Raw genomic sequence first — 26,598 nt, forward strand, 5'->3', positions numbered from 1 at the left:
AAGATGAATTTGCTTGATATTTTATCAACTTCTCCCCTCTAATTCTGTAGGAAATGAATATGGGCAACAAATGAGAATTCAAATTTTGATCTTAGGGTTTAAAGGGTTAAGTAAATTCTACAACTATATTGTGGCATACAAATGTAGTTTCAGGTTTTTCCTTATGCGTCTGTGAGGAGGAGAGGTTTCATAAAAAGCGAGAGCTTCTTATTGTCGATGGGAGGAAGGAGGGTTCACTAGAAAACAGCCGTTTTTGCACAGTTGAGAAACTTGCCTCGTCCTTCGCGTGAGAATTGTACGCCTGCACATCGTGCCTTTTTGCGAACAACCGATCTTGAGAAGGAAAAAAAAACAGTAGCGATACTCACTCTGACGTCACCTACACATATCAGTGTAATTACATCAAAGAATTTCATCGCAGTTATAGCAGACGCAACTTTTGCAGTTGCGAAAAGAAAGCCTGAAAAATTTCAGGCCTGTACGGGAATCGAACCCTTGACCTCTGCGATACCGATGCAGCGCTCTACCAATTGAGCTAACAAGCCAACTGGGAGCAGGTCGTTGAATTCGTTCGTTATAAACTCGTGAAGGGATGATGATGAAGTTATCAATATATAAAGATCATATATGACTCGATATCAATGTGCCAACCAGAAGCGCATTGTTTCTTGAAACAGAAGGTTCTTTTGTCTCACTCGTTACGAATTTGAATAACAAAAATAATGTTTGCAAACAGTGATTGTCACCTTATTGTGCAGTCGAGGGGTTCATTTAACTTTGCGAAATGCAGTGCGAGTGGCATAAAAAAGGGAAAGGTTTTATGTTACCCTGTACTGAGTTTAATTTCATCTTTTCTTGGAAAACCTCTGAAGGTAACGATGACCAAAGTGATAAGCAACTTAGAAGCCCATCGTCAAGAAAAGAATGAAGAGATTGAGTTATTGAGAACCCAGGTGGATGAGTTAGACGAACTGCGACGAAACAACGATTTACTTGAAACACACTGCAAAAGCCTGAACGCTCAGCTTGAAGCGGAGAGAAACGAGGCAAAAACAAAGTAAGTACATATAGTTCTTATTCTTATTTCCGACTTCCAAAAACTCTCACTTTCAATACGAGGCAAAGTGCTAAACCTTTCTTGTGAAAATGAGTTTCATTTGCATGAGAATAGAGTGTTTTCACTCACGTGGCCAGCATCTATGCAAATTTATTGGAACAAAGAAAGCGTTTGTATAAGAAAAGAGAACAACTCCCACAGGTTTGGAACATCAACATGGCCGCCGTTTCATTGGTTTGGGACACCAATATGGCCGCCGTGACGCGATGTGAAAACACGCTATAAAAAATGATTTTCATATCAATGGCTTTGCAGTTAGCCTCACTTTGAGACAAAGGCTTGGTGCAACTCGGAAATGGTCTATAAAGTTGTTATGTATAAATAAGTCCTCAATAGCCCCTCAACCTATAATGTTGTCATTATTATATCTATATAAGATATGCTTGTGTAATTGAAAGTGATTTTCTCTCTCAACATCCGAGTCCAAACCATGGACTTTGGGAGGCAAACAGGGTTTCTACTTGATTGAGACGACCCGCCTGAGAAGGTGGGCTGTAGAAAGGAGAGTTATTTTCTGGAGTTCATGTACGTTGATGTTGCAAGGGATTTTGTTGGTGTAGTTCTCCATGTCCTTCTTGATGGTGTCATGGGCTCCCATAACCAACGGGACTGTTGTTGTTTTGAGGCCCCCAATTCGCTCAACCTCGATTTCCAAGTCTTTGTATTTGTTAAGCTTTTCCGTGGTTTTGATTCTTCTTATTATTATTCTTATTCTTATTCTTATTATTCTTATTATTCTTATTATTGTAAACTAATCCCTTGTGAGACTACGTTAAAAACGTGCTACTCTGAAGACAACTAGAGTGTGTGTTTCAAGGTAAACTCCTTGCTTTTTCCTTTTCGCTGATAGGGAAGAGAAACTCAAATGTGAGACTGAACGTTTAATGCAGGAATTGGAGAATGCAGACGAGAAACAACGAAAAGCCGCAGAAATGACGGTATGTTGGGACTTGAAACAAATAAAATAGGCAATTTCATTCACAGAAATGCCGTCATTGGCCTGCTTATCCTCCAGTCAGTGAAAGAATCTCCTGGACTCGTGGGTGACTAAGATGGACCGAAAATTTTTAAATGTTCTTGATTTTATGAGCGTTAGATAGATTTTAAAAAAAATTCCGAAACAGAAATTTGGCCATTTAATTACTAGGGATTTTTGGCCCATAGACGGATTTTTCTTTAACGGTGGTTCGCATGCCCTTAGGCGAGGGGCGAGGAGCGGGGTGGGGGGGAGGGGGTCTCCCGTATATGGACTAGACAGGTATGTGCCGCCGGATAGGGTATGGTTTTTAAAGTACTCCATCCTGAAATAGGGTATCATTTTTGCCCTTGTTGGTATTGCATTCCCGATGTGATCCTAAGATATATTGGGACAATCCTCGTTTTCCCAGGGTCCTGTCCTACTCGTCCCCCGTCTAGGAACGAGGTTGATAGGGTACCTAAAAGGTGCCTAAATTTTCAGCTTAAATTCAAAACAAATTATCTGTTTAAACTGAACTTTTCGTCAGAGTAGTAGGAAAGCGATTTAATGAAGCTTCGTGTGTTAGGTTTTGTTTTTTCGTTGAATATGATGTCATTGTTCGACCTTTCCTTGGGGCCCTAATTAGGGTATCAATTTTTTAAAGTGGAGGCAAGGCTGATCAGACAGCTAAAGGATTGGTATCGACTTTCCGTTTGTTTCATCCTTAAAAAGGGTCTGGGTTTAAGACCCCGGGCGGAACACACCTCCTATCGAAAGTTATGGGAGTACACCCCGTGGTTCGTATGGGCTTATTGTGGGTTCCGAGGGGCATGCTCCCCTGGTGAAAAATTTCGAAAAATGCATTGTCGGAGGTTGCACCCCGTGTGACTTGAAAGCAGTGATTAACATCATACATCTGATCATACAAATCAAACAAGGCAAGGAAAGACAAGGTAGTAGCCTTTTTGTGGTCAAAAATATACCGCGTTCGAAGAGTTGCTGGAAAGAGGAAAGAACGGATACGTTTTAGGGCGCCAATGTCACTGGATTGAAGCTGTTATCTCAACAAAGGTAACTCGTTTGCTTTCTTATCAACAGGACCAGCTTCAACTGGAGAAGATGGCCATCGAGTCGGAGTAAGTAGCCCAGTTGTTATGTTCATCAGAGGTTCAGTTTTGGTTTTGTTATATTTCGACTGGATCTTTCTGGTCACATTTTATTGAAACTAACTTTCATTTTTTTGTCACAGGCTTGCAGTAGCTAAAGTGAATATGGAGACAGCCCAGGAAGATGCTGAATATATGGCAGAAGAACTTGAGAGGTGAATATATTTTCTTCTATTTTATTCTTGCAGCGTTGGACCTCGTAGAGGGCTTCGAGTCCTTTTTTCCTAGGCTTCACCCTTCTCTAAAAGGAGATCTGAAAGAGATCTAAAACTGAAATAAGAAACCTTCTGGAGGCGGAACCATCATTTTTACGTTGTCATCCGAGCCACACCAAGCTCTAGCCGTTGGCAGAGTACATGTAAAGATGGTGTCTTCATTTTTCAGTTATTTTTAGAGCCCGTCCGCACATATATTTTTGAACACAGAGATGTTTTTCTCCATGTTAGCCTTCCGGCCACACGTAAACGGGGTTTTCGGGTATCAAAATCGTGACCGGATAGCTCCTTTGAAGAACGCCACACAGAGAAGCCCGCAACATTCCCTCTGCTTAACACAATAAATTATATAAAGAAATTATTGATCTGCAAAAATTGTACTGATCGTCAATTCTTTTCACAGGACGAGAATGGTGGAGAAACAAGGGTTTGAAGAGAAAGAAGAACTGAAATCTAAACTGGAATCCGCTATGGAAGAGAAATTCAAAATGGAGAAGGTAAGGTTTTTCTTTCCTCTCTGCGTGTTTTTCTGTTTAAATTTGGTTAAATGTAATTTAACTAAGTTAACCACCACGAGCTTAGCGGTCAAGCGGTTCATAAGCTTAGCGGTCAGGCGGTTCACAAGCGTAGCGGTCAAGCGGTTCACAAGCATAGCGGTCAAGCGGTTCACAAGCTTAGCAGTGAAGCGGTCCACAAGTTTAGCGGTCCACAAGCTTAGCGGTCTACAAGCTTAGCTGACAAGCGGCCCACAAGCGCAGCGGGCATCCAGCGGTCAATCCCATAAGTGCAGGCTCACATGGTTTGTGGTAGCTTTGTACACGGCTAGCATCTGCGAGTTCTTCATCGAGCGTTTGTGCAGTGGTCTGTGGGGCGGTTCATTTAGCGTCTTTCGCCTTTGTTAGCGATCTTTGGAGCGGCAGTCCTACAGTGTGCTTTTTCTTGTATCCTTTTTTCTTTCATTTACTTTTCACAGCGTGCGGGTCGTCACGTTCGTTCAGGATGCGTACCACGAACAACAGCTTGTCAACTATGTCTTCCCCGGTTACCGCGTCTTCGCCTTCCTCTAGCGGTTCTACTCCAGCTCCTACAGTTAACACCCCCGCTTCTCCGCCAAGTCAACCTGTTTCCCTGCCGGACACCAACGCGCTAGCACAGGCAATTTCAAGAGCTCTCGCGGAATCGCTCCCTCCGTTGCTATCTTCCCTTCGAGATTCAAGTGGCGGGAACTCAAACATGGCCGCGACGTCTGTTCCTCTCTCCTCGACTTCGACTTCTACGCGGTCTCCGGCATCCTCCAGCTCCAGTACCCCTGGCTCTACCTCGCAGTCTTCAGGTACGCTTGTTGTGCCCTCATTTATTTCAACGTACAGCTCATCTGGCGGTCCTTCGGTAGTCTCCTCTCTTCCCGCCACTTCCTCCGCCAACTTGCCTGTAGTGGTTGGGGGTTCTTGTGGTGGCACGACCGGAATCGAGTCCTCTACGTTTCCAAACCTCAGCAAAGCATTTGTGGTGGGTCCTGGCTATGCTCCAGTCCCCTATAAGCTTGTTTCAAAAATTACCGCAGGGCTTTTTGTAGACTTGGCCGACCTCCTTCCGGACAACATCAGAGCTCAAGAAATCGAACCCCAAGCGTTTTTGGAGGGAAAACTGGTGGTATCAGGGTCGAAGAAACGGGTCATTGAAATAGCAGACATCATCACCTGGATTGAAGCCTTCACAATCTTTTTTATGATCCTTTGTCACACCTTCCCCTCTCGCTGGAAAGATTTAAATCAGTACAAATTACTTATCATCCAGACAGCAAGGCGTTTTTCTGACAAATCGTGGCTCCACTACGACATCGCCTTCCGAAAAGAAGCCGCAGCCTCCGGTTTAACCGACTGGTCTCGCATGCACCCAGACCTCTACAACTTTAACACCAGATCTCCAGTTACCACTTCAACTGCTTCAGGCTCCTCAACCTCCTCTGCCTCGTCACTATCGGAGCCTCTTGGGTCTTCAGGCAATCCCCGGTCTAGCCAGTATTGCCACTCCTGGAACGACGGGCGCTGTCGCTGGCCCTTTGGTCGCTGCCGGTTTCGTCACTCCTGTGAATCGTGCCACGGGGACCACCCCCGCATCCACTGCCCTCACCGGTCCGCGCGGAGAGAACGGTCCCGCTCCCCTTCTCAGTCAAAGGGGGGGTCTCCGCCGTCGCTAGGCCACCTCTAGCCAATTCAGCTGTAAATAGTTTTGTTTCTGTTCACGTTGGTTCTCATGGTAACTTTTCAGCGTCAAGTTTGCGTTCTCCTTGTGTTTTACCTTCTCAGCAGCAGGGTCTGCCAAGTTCCGGTTCTTCGTTGTGTTCTCAAGCTGTTTGTCCTCTAAGACCAGTTTCTCAGCTTACTCCCATTAATGTGGATAGATTCCAGCATGAACTCTGTCATCATCCTAACCCAGACAAAGTTACATACGTGGTCCAAGGCCTTCGCGATGGTTTTCACCTAGGCTTCAATTACAGTACTTCCCTGAAGTCGGCAACAGGGAATATGGCTTCAGCACTCCTGAACCCTCAGGTCATTGACAATTACTTGCAATCGGAAGTTCAGTCAGGCAGGGTGGCGGGCCCCTTCTCCCAGCCTCCCCTTCCTGTCCTCCATGTGAGTCGCTTCGGCGTCATCCCCAAGCGCCACCAACCTGGCAAATGGCGTCTTATCCTGGACCTGTCTAGCCCTGCGGGCCACAGTGTCAACGACGGAATTGCGGGCGAGGATTATTCTCTGCAGTACATGAAGGTAGATGACATTATTGCAGGAATAATGCGGCTGGGGCGGGGTTCCCTCATGGCAAAATTTGACGTGCAAAATGCATACCGTATTGTGCCAGTCCATACAGAAGATCGCCAGTTGCTGGGTATGAAATGGCGTGGTGCCTTTTATGTTGATATGGTCCTGCCTTTTGGTGTCAGGTCAGCTCCATATATCTTCACATGTATAGCAGATTTAGTGGAGTGGGTGGCCAAGCAAAACTACGATGTCACCTTCCTGATGCATTACCTTGATGACTTCCACACCCTTGGCCCTCCCGGCTCCTCTGTTTGTCAACATAATCTGGACAGGTCGATTGACTGTTTTTCTAAGCTTGGCATCCCCCTCCATCCACACAAACTAGAAGGGCCGTCAACGTGCCTAACCATCCTGGGCATTGAACTGGACTCCCTTAATCTGCTGGCACGCCTTCCTCAGGACAAATTCGATAGGATAACTGCCTTGTTGGAGGATTGGTCTCAAAAGCGTTGGTGCAAACGCAAGGAACTGGAGTCCCTAATAGGTCACCTTCAGCATGCCTGCAAAGTCGTACCCCAAGGTCGCTCATTCTTGCGCCGAATGATCAACCTGCTATGTGCCTTTCGACGCGATGACCACCCGATTCGTCTCAATCAAGAGTTTTTTCTTGACCTAACCTGGTGGCAAGAGTTTTTCCAGTCTTGGAATGGTTGCAGCTTTCTTCAGTACCCCCAGTGGGCTCCACTTCCTGACTTCGAGGTCTCTTCAGATGCCTCTGGGGCTCTTGGTTATGGAGCAGTCTTCCAGGGTCACTGGTTTTCAGGTGCATGGCTCCCATCACAGGTCTCTCAGTCTATCGAGTACAAGGAACTTTTCCCTATCGTCGTGGCAGCTTACCTCTGGGGTCCCCAGTGGGCCTCCAAACGGGTCAACTTCCTATCAGATAACCGCTCAGTGGGGGACATTTTGCGGTCTGGCACTTCAAGAGCCCCTACCATCATGTCCTTGGTTCGCTATCTGTCCCTGTTGGCAGCTCGTCACTCCTTCTCGTTCACTGCCTCCCCAGTTAGAGGGAAGTTTAACCCCGTTGCTGACTCCCTGTCTCGCTTTCAGTTTCAGCGTTTTGGCCGGCTAGCTCCTCATGCAGACTCCATTCCAACCCCGATTCCGCAGCAGCTCCTCTCGGACTTGGATCTTCGCTGTCAGATAAATACCACTTCTATTTGACTCAGGGTCTTGCCCCCTCCACTAGGAAAGTCTATGCTTCTGCCCAACGCCGCTTCTTGGACTTCTGTGCTCAGGACAATAGCCTATCTCCTTCGGGATTAGCTCTTCCAGCCAGTGAAGACGTGCTCATCCGTTTCTGCTGTCATCTTGCTGATACTCTACACCATTCATCCATAAAGGTTTACCTTTCAGCAATTCGGTCCCTTCACATTGACGAGGGTCATCCTTCTCCGCTGGTTGGTTGCCTTCGGTTACAGCGTGTGTTGCGGGGTATCAAACGTCACCAAGGCTCAAACAGGCGTCAGCCCCAACCCATCACAATCGAGCTGATGCACATTATCTTCCAGTCCTTGAACTTCTCTGACTACAACCATACAATGCTTTGGGCTGCCTGCTGTCTCGGGTTTTTTGGTTTCTTACGCGCTGGCGAGTTCACTGTCAACTCTGCCTTCAATCCTGACATCCACCTTGCTGTCAGTGATGTCCAAGCAGATTCCCTAGTCAATCCAAGCAGCTTCAGGGTTCATATTAAGTGCTCTAAGACGGACCTCTTTCGCCAGGGTTGTCATATTTACATTGGTGCTGGTAAACGTGATCTCTGCCCTGTACGTGCCCTTACCCAGTATCTACACATCCGTGGCTCAACTCCTGGCCCACTCTTCCTTCTTTCTGATGGCACCCCTCTACATCGCCAATGGCTGACATCCAGTATTCAATCTATCTTTTCCGCTGCTGGGGTCCCTGGTTGCTACACCGGTCATAGCTTCCGCATTGGCGCTGCTACTTCAGCAGCCTCTCGTGGCTTACCAGATCACCTCATCAAGACACTTGGCAGATGGTCCAGCGACGCATATCAGATCTATATTCACACTCCCGTCAGTACTATCGTGGGGGTAGCAAGCCTTCTCACTTGACAGGTATTTTCTTGCGTATCTTTCTTTTTTCCTAGTTGTCCTTGTAGGGTGCCTCGGGACTTGGGTAGTTCGGGGCCAGGGCTTCCCCCAGCCCTGAGCCCCTCTTTCCCTCTCCGATCTGGCTGCGTCAGCTCGGAGAGTCCCTTCGGCTTGGAATGGGGGCTCATGGCTGGGTTGCGGGGATTTGCCAGCCATGGGGGCAGTTTTCTATCTAGGGGCTGGCTGGCCACAGTGGAAGCCCCTGGGTATCCCGGGCACCCACCTTCCACTTAAGCGAGGCAGTTGGTTAAATTTGGTTAAATGTAATTTAACTAAGTTAACCACCACGAGCTTAGCGGTCAAGCGGTTCATAAGCTTAGCGGTCAGGCGGTTCACAAGCGTAGCGGTCAAGCGGTTCACAAGCATAGCGGTCAAGCGGTTCACAAGCTTAGCAGTGAAGCGGTCCACAAGTTTAGCGGTCCACAAGCTTAGCGGTCTACAAGCTTAGCTGACAAGCGGCCCACAAGCGCAGCGGGCATCCAGCGGTCAATCCCATAAGTGCAGGCTCACATGGTTTGTGGTAGCTTTGTACTCGGCTAGGATCTGCGAGTTCTTCATCGAGCGTTTGTGCAGTGGTCTGTGGAGCGGTTCATTTAGCGTCTTTCCCCCTCCCATCCCTATTTTTCTTCCTTCCACTGTTTGATCAGTGTGACGGGTGCCTGGAATGGGGGCTCATGGCTGGGTTGCGGGGATTTGCCAGCCATGGGGGCAGTTTTCTATCTAGGGGCTGGCTGGCCACAGTGGAAGCCTCTGGGTATCCCGGGCACCCACCTTCCACTTAAGCGAGGCAGTTGGTTAACAGCATGGTTAAACCCGCTGTGTAGTTGATAATTGGCCTTATTATATACCTTGTATAACAGGCGCGTTATGAGACAAGCGATGCGAACAGGGTATTTTGCGCTGGTCTCGCGCTTCGCGCAAAATGCCGCGTTCGCCTCGCTTGGCTCATAAAGCGCCTGTCACGCAGGCTACTTATTATATGGCTGAATCCGCGACCGGGCAAGAAATAAAGCGAACCCCGCATTCTGATTGGCTAACCGAGCGGGCAAGATGGGCCCCGCTCGGGATTTCTCGCGTTGCTCCCGTAAGAAAAAGTTTTCTTTCTGGCCATATAATAAATTCTTTATTGACCAAGCACTGATTTAAGACAAAATTAACTAGACAGCCTTGACACAGCCCCTTTCTCTGGAGGCGACAATTCATTCATTTTCCATCAAATTAAAATATACCGTAAAATCCCGAAAATAACCTCTACATGCACAAGCCCCCCAAACTCGTAACGCAAAAAACCGACAAATCTCGCCTCCAAGTCCACCCCCGGGGGCCTGTACTCGGAAATTGTCCTCAAATCCAAAATGAAACGAAGCAAAAACTGTACAGTAACACACAAATTTTTGCATTTGCGAAAAGAACTATTACGTGTGTTAAATGATTGCAGTCAAAAAGTGTCACAGTATATTGCTGTTTGCTTAGTTCACTCTCTAGTCTTGGCTTGAATTTCCTCGGTCCATACAGACAAAGTACTTGCATGGCTGAGTTTTAGAAATATGTACGTCCTCAAGGCGAGTTTCAGGAAAAGTTTCCTGCAAATTACTGACATAAATTTCCTTCCAACTATAAGCTAGTCCACTGGATTTTGAGACGCATATTTCCCTCGCAATATAAGCCTAGTAGATTTTGAAGCGCAAGTTTTCCTCCGTATATAAGCCTATCAAAAAAGAGAAGGAGATGCTTCGATTCTATTGACGGGCCCTTTCATACGTTACAAAGAATACAGTTACGAAGCGTTTTTTGCAATTTCTGACCTGTCTCGATTTGTTTTCATTCGCAGGCCATACAGAAAATTGAAGAGGAAAACGCGAGGCTAAAAGGACACCAAAACCCACAGCAGAAAGTACACCATTTATTAGCGATTAAGAGAGAAAACCATACCCTAAGGGAAGTAAGTAATGTTCTTTAGACAAGTTTTCTTTTCTTCGGTTTGCAGTGAAGCCCTTTAGGGGTGGGAAGACACTAAAGGTCTAGATACAGGGGCCTTTTTCCAGGGTTATTTCCCAGGGAAAAGTCTCTTGTAACCTACATTTTGGGGTAGTTCTGTTCCCGCGACAAGTCGCACCAATTTTGCAACTTGCTGAACTTTCAAGGGGCGTGTCGAACTCCTGTATTCTTGCTTTAAATTATCCAATCCACGCAGATCATATAAAGTGTATGTAAAATATAGAAACTGCAGGACTTGCGGCTTGCGCAATTTCTCAGTTTCATCAATGGCATTCTTTGGACTTCATACACATTGCTCCTTCGATTTTGCATAGCATCCGTACAAATGTTCGGAGTTTTGATAACTGTCCTTAATTTAATAGTCGTGATGTCCTTACACGATCCTGTAAGAGAGGTTAAAAGGACTCGAAAAGAACTGCGAAAATTGCAAAGATTCATAAACCTTACTTGTTACAGTACTCTGAGTCCTTTATAGGACACTATTTACATCTCCTTTTCGATTTTGTCAACGGACCTTCAAATTGGTACGAAGTTTCGTAAAGTTTGTGATTTTCTGTCATAATTTAAAAATAAACTTGGAGGCAGATTGCTACTAGCACTCAAAAAGCTAAAACCAGCTCAAAAAGCAATGCAAGCGAATTCGGCTTAACTATCAAAGGACACGACGTAAAATGACTGTTTCACATAACACTCCATAGCTAATATGGCATATAGCGCACATATTAAGTATTTCCATTCATGATGTCAAAGTGATTAGTTCGAAAACTATGCTCCTCTGACCACTGTACACTCCTCTCATGGTCATTCACTTCTCTTTTTTTTTCTTCTCTTATTTGCTATTTTATTCTTTTTTCTGTATGAGAAATTTTAATATCATATTAAGTGTTTTGGCCTCGGTTCGCTGATCATCGTTTCAAATTTGGCGCTTGGAGTGCGCTTAAAGTTCCCGGATATGTCGCGTGATTCTGGGCTATGATAAAACTGTAACAGGCGGTGAAGACAATAGGGAAACAGTTTTTTGTTGTTGTACGAAATCCAAGAGAAAAACGTTTCATCAAGCCACTCTTTTCTTTGTTTCACATCAGCAAGTAAACAAGTTGATCAAGGAAAACCTGAAGTGTAGCTGCAAGGGAAAGAAAGCACCGCTGGCTAGCAAGAATGGAGGCGCTGAGAATAGCAAGACTGAAGGCGGGCCCAGAGGTAGCTTGTCCAGCGAGGAAGGAAGCTCTCCCACAAAGGCAACAGACACGGAGAAAGAAAATGTTTTTACTGCTTCTTCATAATAACCTGGTTTTTTTTTTGTACCCTCGAAGCCTCGACATATTGCGAAGATGTATTTTGAAGGACGTGGGAGCAAGCTCTTGTGGGTGGCGAAGGAGCTACTCGGTCCAGTGGTGTCGATTTTTGATTAAGGGCAGACAAACAATGCGCTCTTAATGATCTTTTTATTTCATGGACAAATGTAATTCGCGTGACTGAAATTAAGTATGCTGAACGTAGTCTTCTGTGAATACAATGCACTCAGTATTCTTAAAATTTCAAAAAGACTTCTGACAGTCCGAGGTCGCGAAATCAGTAGCTCCAGTTTCGATTAATTTCCCTAAGAGTTGTTGTTTTAAAACACATGCATGACCCAAGAACGAGCCAGCAAGTGTCGATCTTCCATCGCTGCATATGTATTGACTTGTTAAAGGAACTTTTTTTAAGTGTGTCCTTATTTTATTGCATGATTTTTTTTGTAACCAGTATATTGCTCGACATTACACTGCAAGTAGATACATAGGGTAAAATACCGCAAATATATAACATTTTTCAAAAACAATCTGTGTTTAAAATAATAACAATCTTTTAATAGGATGCTCCATCACAAGAGTGGTTTACATAGAGGTCCTAATTACGAGATGTATATTATATAATACAATTAAAATATAAAAAGGTTAAGCTAAAATCGATATATATGAAAAAAAAAAAAAAAAAAAAAATTCAAGCTAAAAACCAGTTACAGAAATAATTAAAACATACACACTACAAGTACTCAATTATAAAAAGCAGAAAAAAGACACTTCTTAAAAATTGGAAAACTTGCTGAGTTTCTTACAGTTCTCTCTAATTCATTAAAGTCTTTGAAACAGTGGTACCGCGAACGTTGTTTTCCCCAATTATATTTAATTTTGGGGAACTTGATAGTATCGTTATTGCGCGTATTGTAGGAATGTATATCACTCTTTCTTACAATGTCCAAAGAATGATTAAGTTGGCCATTAATACACTTGTATGCATATATACATCGATGACATTTCCTACGTTCTTCAAGATTCAGCCATCTCAAGACAATCAATGCATCGGTGGATGAGGAGTGAGGTGATCTATCTAATATCAACTTAGCTGCTTTGTTTTGGAGAATTTGCAATTCCTTCATAAGTGAGACATTGTCCTTGTCACCCCAGACTAAATCAGCATAATCAAAAATAGGTAGCACTAAGCTATTATAAAAAAGTAACCGGGCATCATAAGGTAAATAATACTTAATCCTACGTAGAAGACCAAGGTTTTTATTAACCTTACATGAAATATACTCAATATGGTCGGACCATGTGAAAGTTGAAGACAACATAACTCCCAAATATTTAAAACTACTTACAGAATTTATATCAGTGTCAAAAATAGATAACGTGAAAGAGGAAATACCAACAAGTTTCCTATTACTGCCTATAATCATGGATTTCGTCTTAGTAAGATTTAAAGTTAACTTATTTCCATGTAACCACTGGGCAACTTTCAAGAGATCATCATTTAGTGCCTCTTCTAACAGGTGTGGCTCTTTAGCAAAGTAGTACAGGACCGTGTCATCAGCATACAAAGTCACTTCGCAATTCTTTATAACCAGCGGAAGGTCATTAATATAAACCAAGAAGAGAAGCGGTCCTAGAATGCTCCCCTGTGGTACCCCAAAGGTCATCGGGAGAGGGTCAGACACAGCATCGCTACAGGCAGTCCGCTGTTTACGATGATTCAGGTAAGACTTGAACCACTGTAGAGTGCTGGGCGAGACATTGATAGCCGACAATTTAGATAGCAAGATCGTATGGTCAACGGTATCGAATGCCTTGGTCAGATCTAGGAACACTGCACCGCACAGTTCTCCACTCTCCATATGCAATAGGACCTCATCTGCAAAACTGGTGAGAGCCGATGTTGTAGACAGTTTGGGACGGAAGCCAAATTGTTTGCTTGAAAGGAGATTATTTGAATTCAGAAAGTCATAGAATTGGGAATGGACGACTTTTTCCAGAATTTTACTCATTGTTGGCAGAATAGAAATTGGGCGATAATTTGACGCATCTCTCCTATCTCCAGTTTTGAAAAGTGCAGCCACTTTCGAGCATTTCCATATTTCAGGAAAATTGCCAGTGCGAATAGAGAGATTCAGTAACTTGGTGATCGAGGGACAAATAGCACGCGCGCCATACTTTAAAAGTCTCGCACTGATGTTGTCCAAGCCAATAGCTTTTATTTGTTTCTATGTGGCGTTGCTCTTTAATACTTCTTATCCTTTCAACCTGCAGCCACTATTTTATGTATGTCTGCCTATGGCTTTTGTCTCAGCAACGTGGTTTGTTCCTGATGCCTTAAGTTGATAATCCCATATTTTTAGGTCAAAAATGTCGCTTCGTTTCTCAACCAATCAAGTGCGAGACCAAAAAAACTCATCTAGATTTACCCCTACATTATCTTCCATCGTCCATGGAACCAGCTGCACTTTATGACTGGTTGATTATAGAATTTCCCAACCGTCGAGATTTTCTATCTTAAAGGCAGTACTTTATGGCTTTTGTTTTGCGGTACAACAAAACTAACTACAGTTACTGCCTCGTACCCAGGCGTCTCTTTCTCTTTCTCTCGATGAAAACTTTTATTTCGTCACCAGTCACTCTCGTTTCGCGCTCGCCCCTATGCGTAATAAGAAGCACCTGAGAAGGAGGTAGCTACAATTATTAAATATACCATTTTAATTTTTTTAGAAACCTTAGCTGATAATTTACGCAGCTTTATGGCTCTTACTTTTGTAGTTCCTATTGCTGCTGCAGCGATGTTCGTGAACATTGATATACGTCATCACTCAGTGATTCGTATAAATTCCTGAACTGCAAGACTGCTTTAAACACCTGCAAATTGATATTAACGATTATTTATTGACGAAACATTAGTTAACAACAGTGTCAACATTTGGGCAATTTATAAGCCGAGGAGACATGGAACATGTCACATCCCCCAAATGAATGGTTTTAGGGACTGTTAATTTGTCCGCGTAAGTCTTTACATGAAAACTGCCCCAAACGTACATGTAAGATGTTTGTATTGTAAATCAACCGTTTTTATTCCGACGTTTTTTTCTTTAATTGCCTCTTTAATTCGTTTTCGTCCGGTACATCGAACCTTTCTCGTAATGTCTTTTTGTCTCCTTGATACACCAACCGCGTAGGTGACTTTTTGCTAGTCATCTTGCACAACAGATTTCTCTTAAATTCCTAGCTACATGTACTCTGTCCTGTTCAAGATCCTTCTTCGCTTTTCTTTAATACCAAGCTTATTCCAGAAGAGGACTCACGCGATTGCGCCCGAGTTCTCCTCGAAAATACAGTCCGAATAGCCAACTTAAAGTCTGGCTTAAGAAAAGCGTAAATGAGAGGGTTTACAAGTGAGCTGATCACTATGGTGAAAAATGAAACAGTCACCAGAGCTTGAGGGACAATATCAAGCCGATTCAATATAGTACTGGCAGTTGTAATGTAGATAATCGGTAACCAACAGAGGATAAAAGCTGCCGAAATTATGCAAAACACTTTGGCAACTTGGACATCTGATGAAGTACTTCTCTTGTCGTTCTTAGTCCTTCGAGGTGGATCAATGTGGTTCTTGGTCCTTCGAGGAGGATCAATGTCGTTCTTGTTCCTTCGAGGTGGATCAATGTCGTTCTTGTTCCTTCGAGGTGGATCAATTCGAAAGTCTTTCATCATTGCTAGGCTGCCTCGGACTTGTCTGAAAATTCTCACATAAGCAAAGGTAATGAAGATGTATGGAACAACAATACCAAAGAACTGCAAACATATGATGTACGCCTTATGAATACCTCGCGTTGGATCGGTGTTCCATAACAGCGGAAGTAGAGAGTAGATTATTGGAAACAGCCACGAAAGTACCAAAGCTCTTTTGAACATCACTGGTGACCGATACGGGTATTCGAGAGGTTTCATAATGGCGATATAGCGATCGTATGTTACAGAGCATAAGTTAGCGACACCTGAGAGTAATATAATACAGGCTAAATAACCCGGGACAACTGACGAAGGTTCATTGAGGTAAACAGGTAGTAAAACTCCCCCTGTTAAAATATCGGATACAGCAAGGGACACTATCAACCAGTTAGGATACGTCCGAAGAGCTTTGTTGAAGAAAACCAAACAGCAAACGCAAACGTTGGATAACACGATTAATACTGCGAGGATACTCAGAGAAGAAGTAAAATAAACCTCCTGGCTTGATTTAGCCATTGGAACTCTTGTATTTCCTGTGGTTTTGGTGCTTTTCACGGCTTTCCTGGGGTAAATTGCATTGTAATCGTCAGATATGGCATATCTTTTCGAGACGAGGCCCTCCGCTTCCGCTGACGTAAGTTACACGTGCTCGCAATTGTTTGATAACAACTTACTTGTTGTCTCTTCAAGAGCACACGCTTTTACGGTATTTTTCGACAATTGTACATGGTGGTCATTCAAATAATGACCTTCTTGCAACCTTTCGTATTATTTCCTGTTTTCTTTTTTAACTTATCCCTTGCAAACGCTATATGATTTCATTTAAATGGATGCTACTAATGGATCTTTTTGTTTTGGGAGATAATAAAAGGAGTTTCAAGTAATATATAAACACAACAAGAAGTGTCTCGTCAATTTCCCAAGCAAAGCGAAGAGCGTTAAAAGATAAGTTCTTTAATTCGTTTTCTAGATGTTTAGATACCCGAATAAATATTGTTGTCCTTCTTCGACGCTACAATTTATGTCTTGATATTTGTACAGTGTTCCCTCTTCGCTTTTTTTAATTGAATATTTACATATCAGACCAGATCAGATAGATGACCCTTGAAGAAACAAAGGAAGAATCTTGTGTTTTGATTGGGGGAGTAGTAGGGTTGTTCACTTAATATACGAAGTATGGTAAGGGGTATTAGTTGTAAGGTGGGAGAAGGGGGAGTGTACAATGTGCCGCAGGGTGAGGAGGGCGTTATTGTACAGTATACTAACCTGCATGGGCACCCAAGAACCCCTTTCCCTCAGATCCTCCCCTGAAAAAATTAGAAGCTAATTTTCTTGTACAACCGATCCATTTACGGCAAAATCCTGGTTGTTACCCCGATGCTGAGCTAATACAATTTCGCAAGGGTATTGTTGTATGTCGACAATTATGTGTGATGTTGTGGTTCGATTTTAACATTTTTATCATTCTTCACTCTTCTTGAAGCATATCTCTCCACATGTTCACATTTTAAAATTCCATAATCTTTTTTACACTTCAAAGTTTTCAGCGACATCAATTCACCGTAAAAATTCGATGCTCTACATTCGATTGGGCCCACAACTACACAGCTCTTAGGTTGAATTAAAAGTTTTCATTGACATCAATTCACCATAAAAATTCGATGCTCTACATTCGATTGGGCCCACAACTACACAGCTCTTAGGTTGAATTAAAAGTTTTCATTGACATCAATTCACCATAAAAATTCGATGCTCTACATTCGATGGGGCCCACAACTACACAGCTCTTAGGTTGAACAGGGTTCAGTGCTTAGATCCCAAAGTATTCGTGGCGTTTTTGAGCGCAATAAAAAAAACGTCTCGAAACAGTCTGATTAGAACACATACTTTATTTTATTCAAATAAATTCAAAAGTGCAGCCTTCAACTGTAGTCGGAACATAACCAAACAAGATTTATAAAAACATACACAAAAATAAGCATATATCTAAGGATTAAAATTCCTGTTTACAAATCATGGGCCTGCGACCGGGGGCTTTATAGAGCGTTTTCATTCACTTTGCCAGCATCTGTGCAGATCAACTGGAACAAAAAGAGAAGCGTTTGCATAAGGGAAGAGTTCAACTCCGACAGGATTGGTTTGGAACACCAACATGGCCGCCGTTGCATCCTTTTGAGACACCAATAGGGCCGCCGTGACGTCATGTGAAAGAGATGTACTTGAAGAAATAACGAAGTCAGGAACCGATTACTCATAAAGCAATCGACCCAAGCGTTCTTATTGCTGGCCGTTAAAATTACCCTAGCTCTTATTTGGCTCTGTTTTTGTAATGGTATTTTTAAGGGTCAAATTAAGCTTCAGTCAGGCCCAGATCCAAGGTCTCAATTAGGAGTTTAATTCTAATTTGTTGAAGACTGTCCTCACCATGTTTACACAGGAATCAGCTCCTTAACCACCCCTCCCCTCCGCTATCGGGGAAAGCCGAATGGCCTGAATAACCAAACCTCGTGGTTATAGCGAACAAATTTTTCCATTCCCTTGACACTTCGTTATATCGAGGTTCCACTGTATGGTAACAATTGCTCTCTTTCCGAATAATCTTCAGCTAGCGCGCTTCTTTCGTTTCCGTCTCTGGGACGCTGAGCGTTTCATTGATCCCTTAAAAGTAAAACTTTGCATATCACTTATTAACTGGCCAACAGGAGAGTCTGAAACCGGAGTTAAACCCAAGCAGCCAGTTTCGCTATCGATACCTCTACTTGTGTGCTGAGAAAATGGGGTGTTAAACATGATCCGGCTGTCCTTGACCACTTCTTTTGTTGGTTCTCTGATTCCAGGATCCGTCGTAAACACGTCATCAAAATCACTGTGGACATCATAGTTAGGGTATACCTCTCCATGCTGAGACGCATGCGAGCAATCTTTGTCGGCCTTTAAAAACCTCTTTCGTCGTTTGCGTCGTGGAGCATCATGCAGATTTTGTATTTCACTGTGGTCAAACCAAGCTAGAAAGTCACTGTTGCTTGGCTCAGTGACTCCTTGTTGCCCACTAGTTTCCTGAAGTGTTGAGTGCTTTTCATCCGTTGACATTTTTCTTCTTGGTATTACTTTTAACCTCGTCAGTGTTGCCGAAATGCGCTGCTTTAGTTTCACGACTCGTTATCAGTTTTGTCAAATGCAAAACTAATCTAACCCTAATTACTTCACGGATATCGTGTAACCCACCCCATTGGTAGGAGACGAGCTCATGGCTTCGTTACGTCTACCTCATTGGTTCATTGAAAATTGTATTTATTGCGACACAACACAAATAATTAAGGGCATTTTGAAAATACCTTTAAAGGTAATACTTAATTAGTTCTGTTCCGCAACACCGCTTATCCGATGCATTAATTTATCATTTAATGAACTTTAAATCAATCAAGAGGAAAGATCATCATTGGTGGATAGAAAATTGCTCTTTGTTAGGTACAATTATGCATTATTGAATTCATTAAAGAAATGTAAGCAAAATGGAATACACTTACGCTTTTTTCGGTTCTAAATAAATTGTGCCTGCCTCGACTATGCTAAAATTTGGAGCGGGCTACAAGTGTTGTAGTCTAATAATGATAGTTTGAAAGAAATTGTCGTTATTGTGGTTGTAATTTTCCAAGGGCACTTTCTGGTAATTAAACAGCAATCATCTACTGTATATTAGGTAGGCTGAGACTCCTTTGGCGGATTGGACATCACGTGACTTTCTTTTTTGCCTAATTAATGCTTAGTACTGACAATTATTTAACTTGACTTGCCAGACTACCTACCTAAGCTTTCCTGGTTATTCCGTGTTTAACTGGCGACCTTAGTCCTTTCGTTGACAACCATTAATGACTTTAAACATTATGTCAGGTAAAGAGACCATCGATTCGTTATCGTTATGGGAATGATTTTACGTTGTGGCCTGTCTTCAACATAAACAGCAGTTTCATTGTCCATGATTCATTTACCTTTCATTTACTTAATGCAATGATTTCTGGTGATCCCTTAGTTACAACGTTTGTAATAGTCTCTCTTCTTCATATGGTCTCCAAATACCGCAAAACTTTATCAAGTGTACAGACTCCCGTGTCGATAACGTCTCGTTTTTTAAACCGCCTCGCGCTGTAGTCTGGATATCAGATAAAACTCTTTTCCTTATGTTTGATCCATAGCCCCCCAAAAAGTGATAATTCTTCGAGAAATTCATTGCAACAGTATTTGTATTCATTTTCGAAACCTCCTTTACGTAGTGTTTTCCTTTTTTGAGTCACTATAAATCGCTTATCGAAGATATTTACTATTTTTTCATTCTTCAAGAGCTTGGAAGGCATAGAGAAGAAACTTGACTGAGTCGACCTTAAACATTATTGCTTTTCGTCCTCTTTCAATTTCTCACCGCCATAAACCGTGGGTCCGTTCTAATTACCAATGATTGTTGCTTACCGCTACGATCGTGCTTAACACGTTCACAGTGCAGTGGGCCAATCAAACGTTTGGTTATTAATTTGGGCGTAGCCAGGGACCAAAGAAATACCGAAAAACAGAAAGGAAGAGGGATAAAGATTTATAAAAGGTTTCACTTTTCACTTTACCGAAAATGAATAACAGTGTCGCTTCAAATGAAGTCGCCTTTCACTGCAAAACATCAGACACACAACCGACGAATAAGGTGTCTTGTCCTAGATGATTTCTTTTGAAATGGTCGATAGAATATAAATGTGTTTTTTAGACTTGTATTGAAAAAAATTAAAATCCATGGCACATTTTTTTGCGAATTTCCTCATGCGACGGGCGGTTTAACAAAAGGGATATACCTTTGGGACACGCCCTTCATTCCGGGTAATGTGATTGATTGTTTTGGCATTTGAAGTTTACCTATTCCAGATATGTATTAAGGTACTGCTTTTCAATTTGAGAATATTGCAAAGGCACTAAAGATAGAAAATGCCTTGTAGATGCACTGTTAGAAATAAATTGATTCTTTAAATACAGGGTACAGTTTTTGAAGTGTTTGTCCATGCAGCGAACTGGAGAATTCACTGAGTGAAAGCCTTCACTCTTTGCTCCTTGTGATGAAATAGCGTCTGAGTTTGCCTGCGCCAATTCGCCGATCCATTACTGTACTGTTTTTCAGTTTGAGTTCTTCATAACTAGAATATTGCAATGACAATACGCAGAAAGATTAAACAGTAAACGTTATGGTGAATTTTCTTCATGCGGCGCTGCAGGAAGTTGATCACTTGAATTTATCTTCTTCATAATTGGTTAGATTCTTTGGGCGTGGCTCGACCGCTTTCTTTGAAAATGTATGGCGGTACTGCTTTACACTTTGCGTTCTTTAAAAGTAGAAAATTACGAAGAAAGATCTTGTGAAATCATTGTTAAACTCAATTCTTAAATCAGTAATACTTAAAATATATACTACATTTCATAGTGAATTTCCTCATGCTGCGCTGCTTGAAAAAAAACCGCTTGAAACTGTCTTCTTCATCATTGGTTAGAGTTTTTAGGCGTGGCTTCATCGCGTTCTTTGAAACAGGGTAACACCCACAATTTTAAGGCATCTTCAGAAAAGCTGACAGAGACACGCCTTGTGATTGGCTATGATAGCCTTTGAAGTTTACCTGCGCCAGATATGTATAAAGAAACTGCTTTCCAGTGTAATTTCGTTGAAGCTAGAATATCGCAATGGCACACCAGAGGGACGAAAATGTCACAGACCTGTCAGAAAACGGCGAATGGATTCTGTTGGAGGAAAAGATTTACCTGTTACCAGGAGTCTTACCAAGGGATGAGAAAGAATATGATATGCCAGTCATAGGAGTAAACTCAAATGAGAAGAAGAGGCAGTCAAGCTTAGATCACACATCCTCGTTTATTGAAGACACCCTTAAAAAGAATCCACGAACAGCAAAAGTAATAGGCACGAGCAGGACGGAAGCCAAAGCTCCGCCAGAACTGATTTCAGTCGACGAAGTGACCATGCTTACCAATCCTCACAGTAAAAAGCTTGTTTTTTCCAAATCTTCAACTCCTTTGCCACGGCGGTTTGTGCACAGTGGGGATCCTTCACAAAGAAAACCGCTGCTGGCTCGAACTCCTGGACAAATTTTACCTGGTAGTAAATGGCCTTCAGAAAAAGGTACCCACTCTGGGGATTGTGGAGAAAAAGAAGATACCAAGAAGCAAGAAAAGGACGAAGGGTGTTTTCAGCTATCGCCACAGATGTACCGTCCAGTTCACACAACCAGGAAGTCAAGTAGGAGTATTGCCACTGGCCGGATACCATCTAGCAGTTTTTCTCATCTACCACCAAGTAGTTGCTTTTCAGGTCATACAGTCGGGAATTCAACTGGGAACTTCGCCGATGACGGCAGACGGAAGCTGGTGAATAACCAATCCATTCCCTTTTCGCAGCAACCTAAGTTCCGTCGTGAATCGCCAACACCCCGGAAACCAAATTCGGCCCCAGCGCAGATTTTGCCTGCTTTTCAATGGCCACCGATTAAGGGAGAAACCGACTGCGTGGAGAATGACTTAGGAGCTTTGAGACTTGAAGAGAACGCTCCGTGTGGAGGAAAGGCTAAAAAAGAATATGAAAACCGCATCAATTCACTTGGTACCTTGTCCGCTCTCCAGGGAAGACACTTGAACTGGTACAAGTATTCTCGTTCAACCTCACTAACAGTACAGCCGCCATCAAAGATTTCCCCACCCGTTGCAGCTTCGTCACAAAGTAAAACGATTTCATCTTCTGTGCAGATACTGCCTGTTTTCCAGCAGCCTGGTACCAAAAAGATAACTAATCATGATGACAACGATGTCCGCCAGGATTTTATGCAGAAGCTCGACGTTAAGGAAAGAAACGACGTGAGAGACGGTCCCCGTTATTCCTGCATATTTTCCACTGATCTTGCAGGGCAGTCAAGGCCGTTTTCTCCTATGCCTCCAAAATGCAGTGAATTGTATAAAAGGGAAGAGGATGAAGAGAAAACGGAAAAACCTCTGCCTGAAGTTCGCGTAGAAGGCTGTCTTCTTTGGAAACGCAGAATAAAAAATGATGAAAGACAACCAGTCTTCTGCAGCGCTCTATTGAAAGACTTCATAGATGCTGAACGAAAACTGAGGGACCTGAATTGTGAGGACATCAGCGATCAGGAGGAGGCATGATTCCGATGTTATCAAACAGAATGTTTAATCCTAAGGTGCCGTAACGTATATAATTGCCCTTTTTATACCTTTTAATGGCCTTATAATGTTTCCAAAGGAAATTTAGCCGATGAATGTTAATTTTTTCAAGCCTATAGGAGCCTACATTATTTTTTTAAATTTTGTCTCAGAAATTAATCATTGAATGACGAAATCTATGTCCACCACGACAATAACCAAATTCCTTTCGAGAAAGGGAGGGAATACCTCGAGAATATTCGGGTGTGACGTGCTATTTGCTTTAAGTCCAAAAAATGCGGTTTCTTCTTTAACTTTTAAGGGATTCCCCCGCCGGCCAAATTCGAAAGTTTTAACCAGTAAGACGCAACCTTATGCTTACTAATTTTGGCCGGAACCTAATTTCAGTCGCAAATTTCAGACGCCCTATAGCGTATTTCTCTCGTATAAGTAATTTCGCGTTTTGGGTCGAGCATGAAAACCACAGGGCATTATTAAAATTTAGAAATTTCTTCTTAGTTTTTAAACACGTGAAGACCAGAGCTTTACAAAAGAGTTGAATAAGAAGAACTGTCCGTTACATGGACAAGGATCGACGACTGCATAAAAAATGTTTCAAAAGGTTTAGACTTAAGTTGGATAATACAGTTTATTTTTCATCAAAATATTTTGCCGATTCTGATTGGCTCCAATCCCCCGGCTTATTCTTCATAACCAACTGTCGCTTACCATATTTGGAAGCTACGAACAACATACCATCGATTCGATGGTATATTTGCCTGAAAACGAGGCTGTTTGGGAAATGGAAGACTAAACAAAGTAGCGTTCACTACTACCTGAAGCCTAAATAGCTGAATTTCTGACTAAAACTGAACGAAAACAATGCAAGAATACGCAAAACATATATTGCTCGATGGCTTTTATAAACATATTGCGCTTTTTAAGGAGTATCTGCCAGAAAAAAACATCTGCATATATCCTAAAAAAAGGGCCGAAAAATAGATCAAAAGCAAGAAAGTCTACCAGGAGGTAATTGAGCTTGTTAGGAATTTAGAAATATTTTGAATGAATAATAAAACAATTAATAAATTCAGCTTTCGTATGATGTGAAGTATACTCTGATCTCGCAGGCTGTTATCTCCTTTATCTTAACATAATTTTTCACTGCAAACTCAGCCTCATTTCGGAATAACAGTATCAATTATAGTGAAGAAGCGAAGGTAAATCAGTATATTAGGGTACAAAAATGTCGTTTCGTACACGTAAAATTACGGCCATATAGCTAGTCTGCAAAATGCAGCAACTGTGCGAAATATTGCATTAAATTTCTCGATTGTAATTTACGCCTCTTTTTTTAAAACAATCGTAAAAATTAGCAAAAATATGAAGGCGAAAGAAAACAATTTTCAAAGAAAATAGTTTTCTTAGCTGTTTTTTTTTTCTTCTTCACATTTTACAGTATAACAGGAGAGAGGGTAGCTATTAACCTTGTTATTTCAACTTGGGAAATGTCCAGCCCATCACAAATATGCATTTGTTTATTATGTTTTTTGTACGTTCATGTAACTCACAAATTGTGTGTGTCTATCCTCTTTTAGTAAAATCCAGCTAGTGGTCCATTATCATTTAATACTGCATGCGTTCTGATTGGTTGAGCTACTACTAGGCTATATGTTATAGTCCACTAGCAGCGAAAGGCGCCGGCTTTAAAAACCAAGACAATGGCGGCTGAATCGCGTTTTGCTAGCTAAAGTTGTTTTGTCTCGATATTTTTTACCATTTAGTTGGATTTTACTAAAACAATTAATCCCTCTCGCCCTCATGGCCACTGAGAGTCAATAGCCCATACGGCCTTCGGCCTCATGGGCTATTGACTCATAGCCCGTTTTGGCTCGAGGAATAGTTGTTAAATATCCGATAATTAATTTGACGTAATATTGTCACAGTGTGAGGGAGTTCAAGCACTGATCGGTGAGAGGATCCGTAACAAGCTTGACAATGTTTAAATTATGATTTTAAAATACTTCAATTTTAGCACAATCAGTAGTCTTATGGTATGGAGAATAATTAAAGACAATGATTTGACATGATATATTATTTTAGCAGCTACAATTACCTCAGCTTCGTATGCAGGGAAAATTTGCACGCTCCTTATAAAAATAGAACAGGAGCATTTAAATAATTTTTTTATTCATTAGTTTGTCAAAAATTGGAAATTTTTCCATCTTTTATTTTAGGCAAAAAGTGGACAAGAAAAATGTGTTTGACGATATTCTCGATAGAAAAAAAGCTTTCCTAGACAATAAAAACATCGATTTTAAAAAGTCAAACAAGTTGCATTTAGTCCATGGTTTTGGTCAAAACTTTGAGATTTCTTCATCTTTCTAAAAAATAGGCAAGGAACAATTTTTTTGACGATATCCTTGATAGAAAAAGAGCCTTTCTAGACAATTAAAAAATCGATTTTAAAAAGTCGAAAAAATTGCATTTTTCCAAAGGGTAATGTATGGACCTTCATTTCAGAAGGGCCATCCCAATAAAATGTTTCGTTTCCCATCGCCCTTCCTCTCGTGAAGGTGGGTCGGTCGGTCGGGTAAAAAAAAAAAAAAGGAATGAACACATGATTGCATATTAAATCTCACGTTTAGTCTGCAAGATATAATCAGATGGTAAAAGATGTATATTACCAGGACTATCAAAAGTCTAAAAAGGCTACAAAAAGAAGTATCGATGATAATTTAAGACAATTGGTGTTAATAAGATAAGATCGTGTGCTTGTAAATTAAAGTACTTGCTTCTTTACAAGTGATTCTGGGTTTCTTTTTTTTTACTTTTCCAAAAAAATGGGTCGGTCGGGTGATGGGAAACGAAGCATTAAATTGGGATGGCCAAGGTGGTTCGGCGACTTTGAAAGAAGTAGTCATTTAGCTTTTTTTTTTTACTTTGTCATTTCACTGAAATTGAATGCTAAATTGCTTTTCTGTAACTTGGAAGACCTTTATCTGTAGAATTGTAAAGTGGCCACTATGTCATTTAATATCATAAATATTACAATATTAAGGAATATTTCTAGCAAAAAATTGAAATCCAAATGTTACATGTATGTGATGATGTGTATGTTGAGAAAATAAATTACCAAAAGGAGAATATTTCAGCTGATCTTGTCATTTGGATTAAACCCAGTCACTATCTTGAGATTCCACCAACAGGGTGTAATATTTTATATTTTTTTCAATCATGACCAGTTCGGGAGTATGCCAGTTTTGGAAGAAGCGAAAACAATGGTCTACGTCACCAACCATAACATGATCACCATGGCGATGGTCATTTTCAAAACATACAAAATGGCGGACAAGGGAGAGGAAAGAGTATTGACAGAAATTCTCGTTTATTCTTGTTTCATCGAGCCTTTTATTTCTCTTCTCCTTACTATGAATTGGGAAATACCTTGACGACAAGGAATAACCATTCTTGCGCTATAGTTCTTCGCTTATTGCGCGCTTTGTAGGCACTTCGTACTCACTGCGTATGTAATCAGTACATCGAAAATAGGTAAGCACGCTGACAAGCTTGTGCCTATTTCTTTCATTAATTTTTTATATTATAAGAAAAAAAAGTCTTCTCTGTGGGGAACCTCAAACAATTCTATTAGACAAGGTTTGGCCCAAAATAATAATGATTGCACCACTTGGCATGGACACAACATAAGTTTTCCAAAGTTCTTTTTCATAGTTCTCCATGTTTCTATTGAACAGCACTTTCAAGAAAACAAAGCTCACACATCAGAGTAAAGATACAATTATAAAAGTTATTAATTTTACTGTTACATTTTGTTTTTTTGTAAATAAACATTTTATTTCTGGTCCTGACATAAACTACGAGCAAGGGAGCTATGCAAGTCACGCAGACCATCAGCAAAAATAAAATAAAAACAAGTAAAAACTGTAAATTTTACAGATTACGGTTGGGCATTCT

The 26,598-nt window shown here is 41.7% G+C and overlaps 2 protein-coding genes across 5 annotated transcripts in view; one reads left to right on the forward strand and one right to left on the reverse strand.

Annotated features, from left to right (window-relative positions):
- Positions 1-12,221, forward strand: part of LOC140928212 (kinesin-like protein KIF15) — a 70,294-nt gene extending 58,073 nt beyond the window's left edge. For all 4 annotated transcript variants that reach the window (XM_073377926.1, XM_073377928.1, XM_073377929.1 and 1 more), the window contains 7 exons: positions 873-1,057; positions 1,968-2,055; positions 3,174-3,211; positions 3,325-3,396; positions 3,860-3,953; positions 10,233-10,343; positions 11,485-12,221. In XM_073377926.1, the coding sequence (XP_073234027.1) occupies positions 873-1,057; positions 1,968-2,055; positions 3,174-3,211; positions 3,325-3,396; positions 3,860-3,953; positions 10,233-10,343; positions 11,485-11,682 (786 nt within the window). In that variant the 3' untranslated portion in view covers positions 11,683-12,221. The remainder of the gene's footprint in view (positions 1-872; positions 1,058-1,967; positions 2,056-3,173; positions 3,212-3,324; positions 3,397-3,859; positions 3,954-10,232; positions 10,344-11,484) is intronic.
- A 2,731-nt stretch (positions 12,222-14,952) lies between these two features.
- LOC140925994 (adenosine receptor A2a-like) lies at positions 14,953-15,951 on the reverse strand. Its single transcript, XM_073375810.1, has one exon. The coding sequence runs from the start codon at positions 15,949-15,951 to the stop codon at positions 14,953-14,955; it is 999 nt and encodes a 332-aa protein (XP_073231911.1).
- Positions 15,952-26,598: the final 10,647 nt, after the last annotated feature.

Source organism: Porites lutea, chromosome 2, assembly GCF_958299795.1.
Source record: "Porites lutea chromosome 2, jaPorLute2.1, whole genome shotgun sequence".
In the NCBI taxonomy this organism is placed as follows: domain Eukaryota; kingdom Metazoa; phylum Cnidaria; class Anthozoa; order Scleractinia; family Poritidae; genus Porites; species Porites lutea.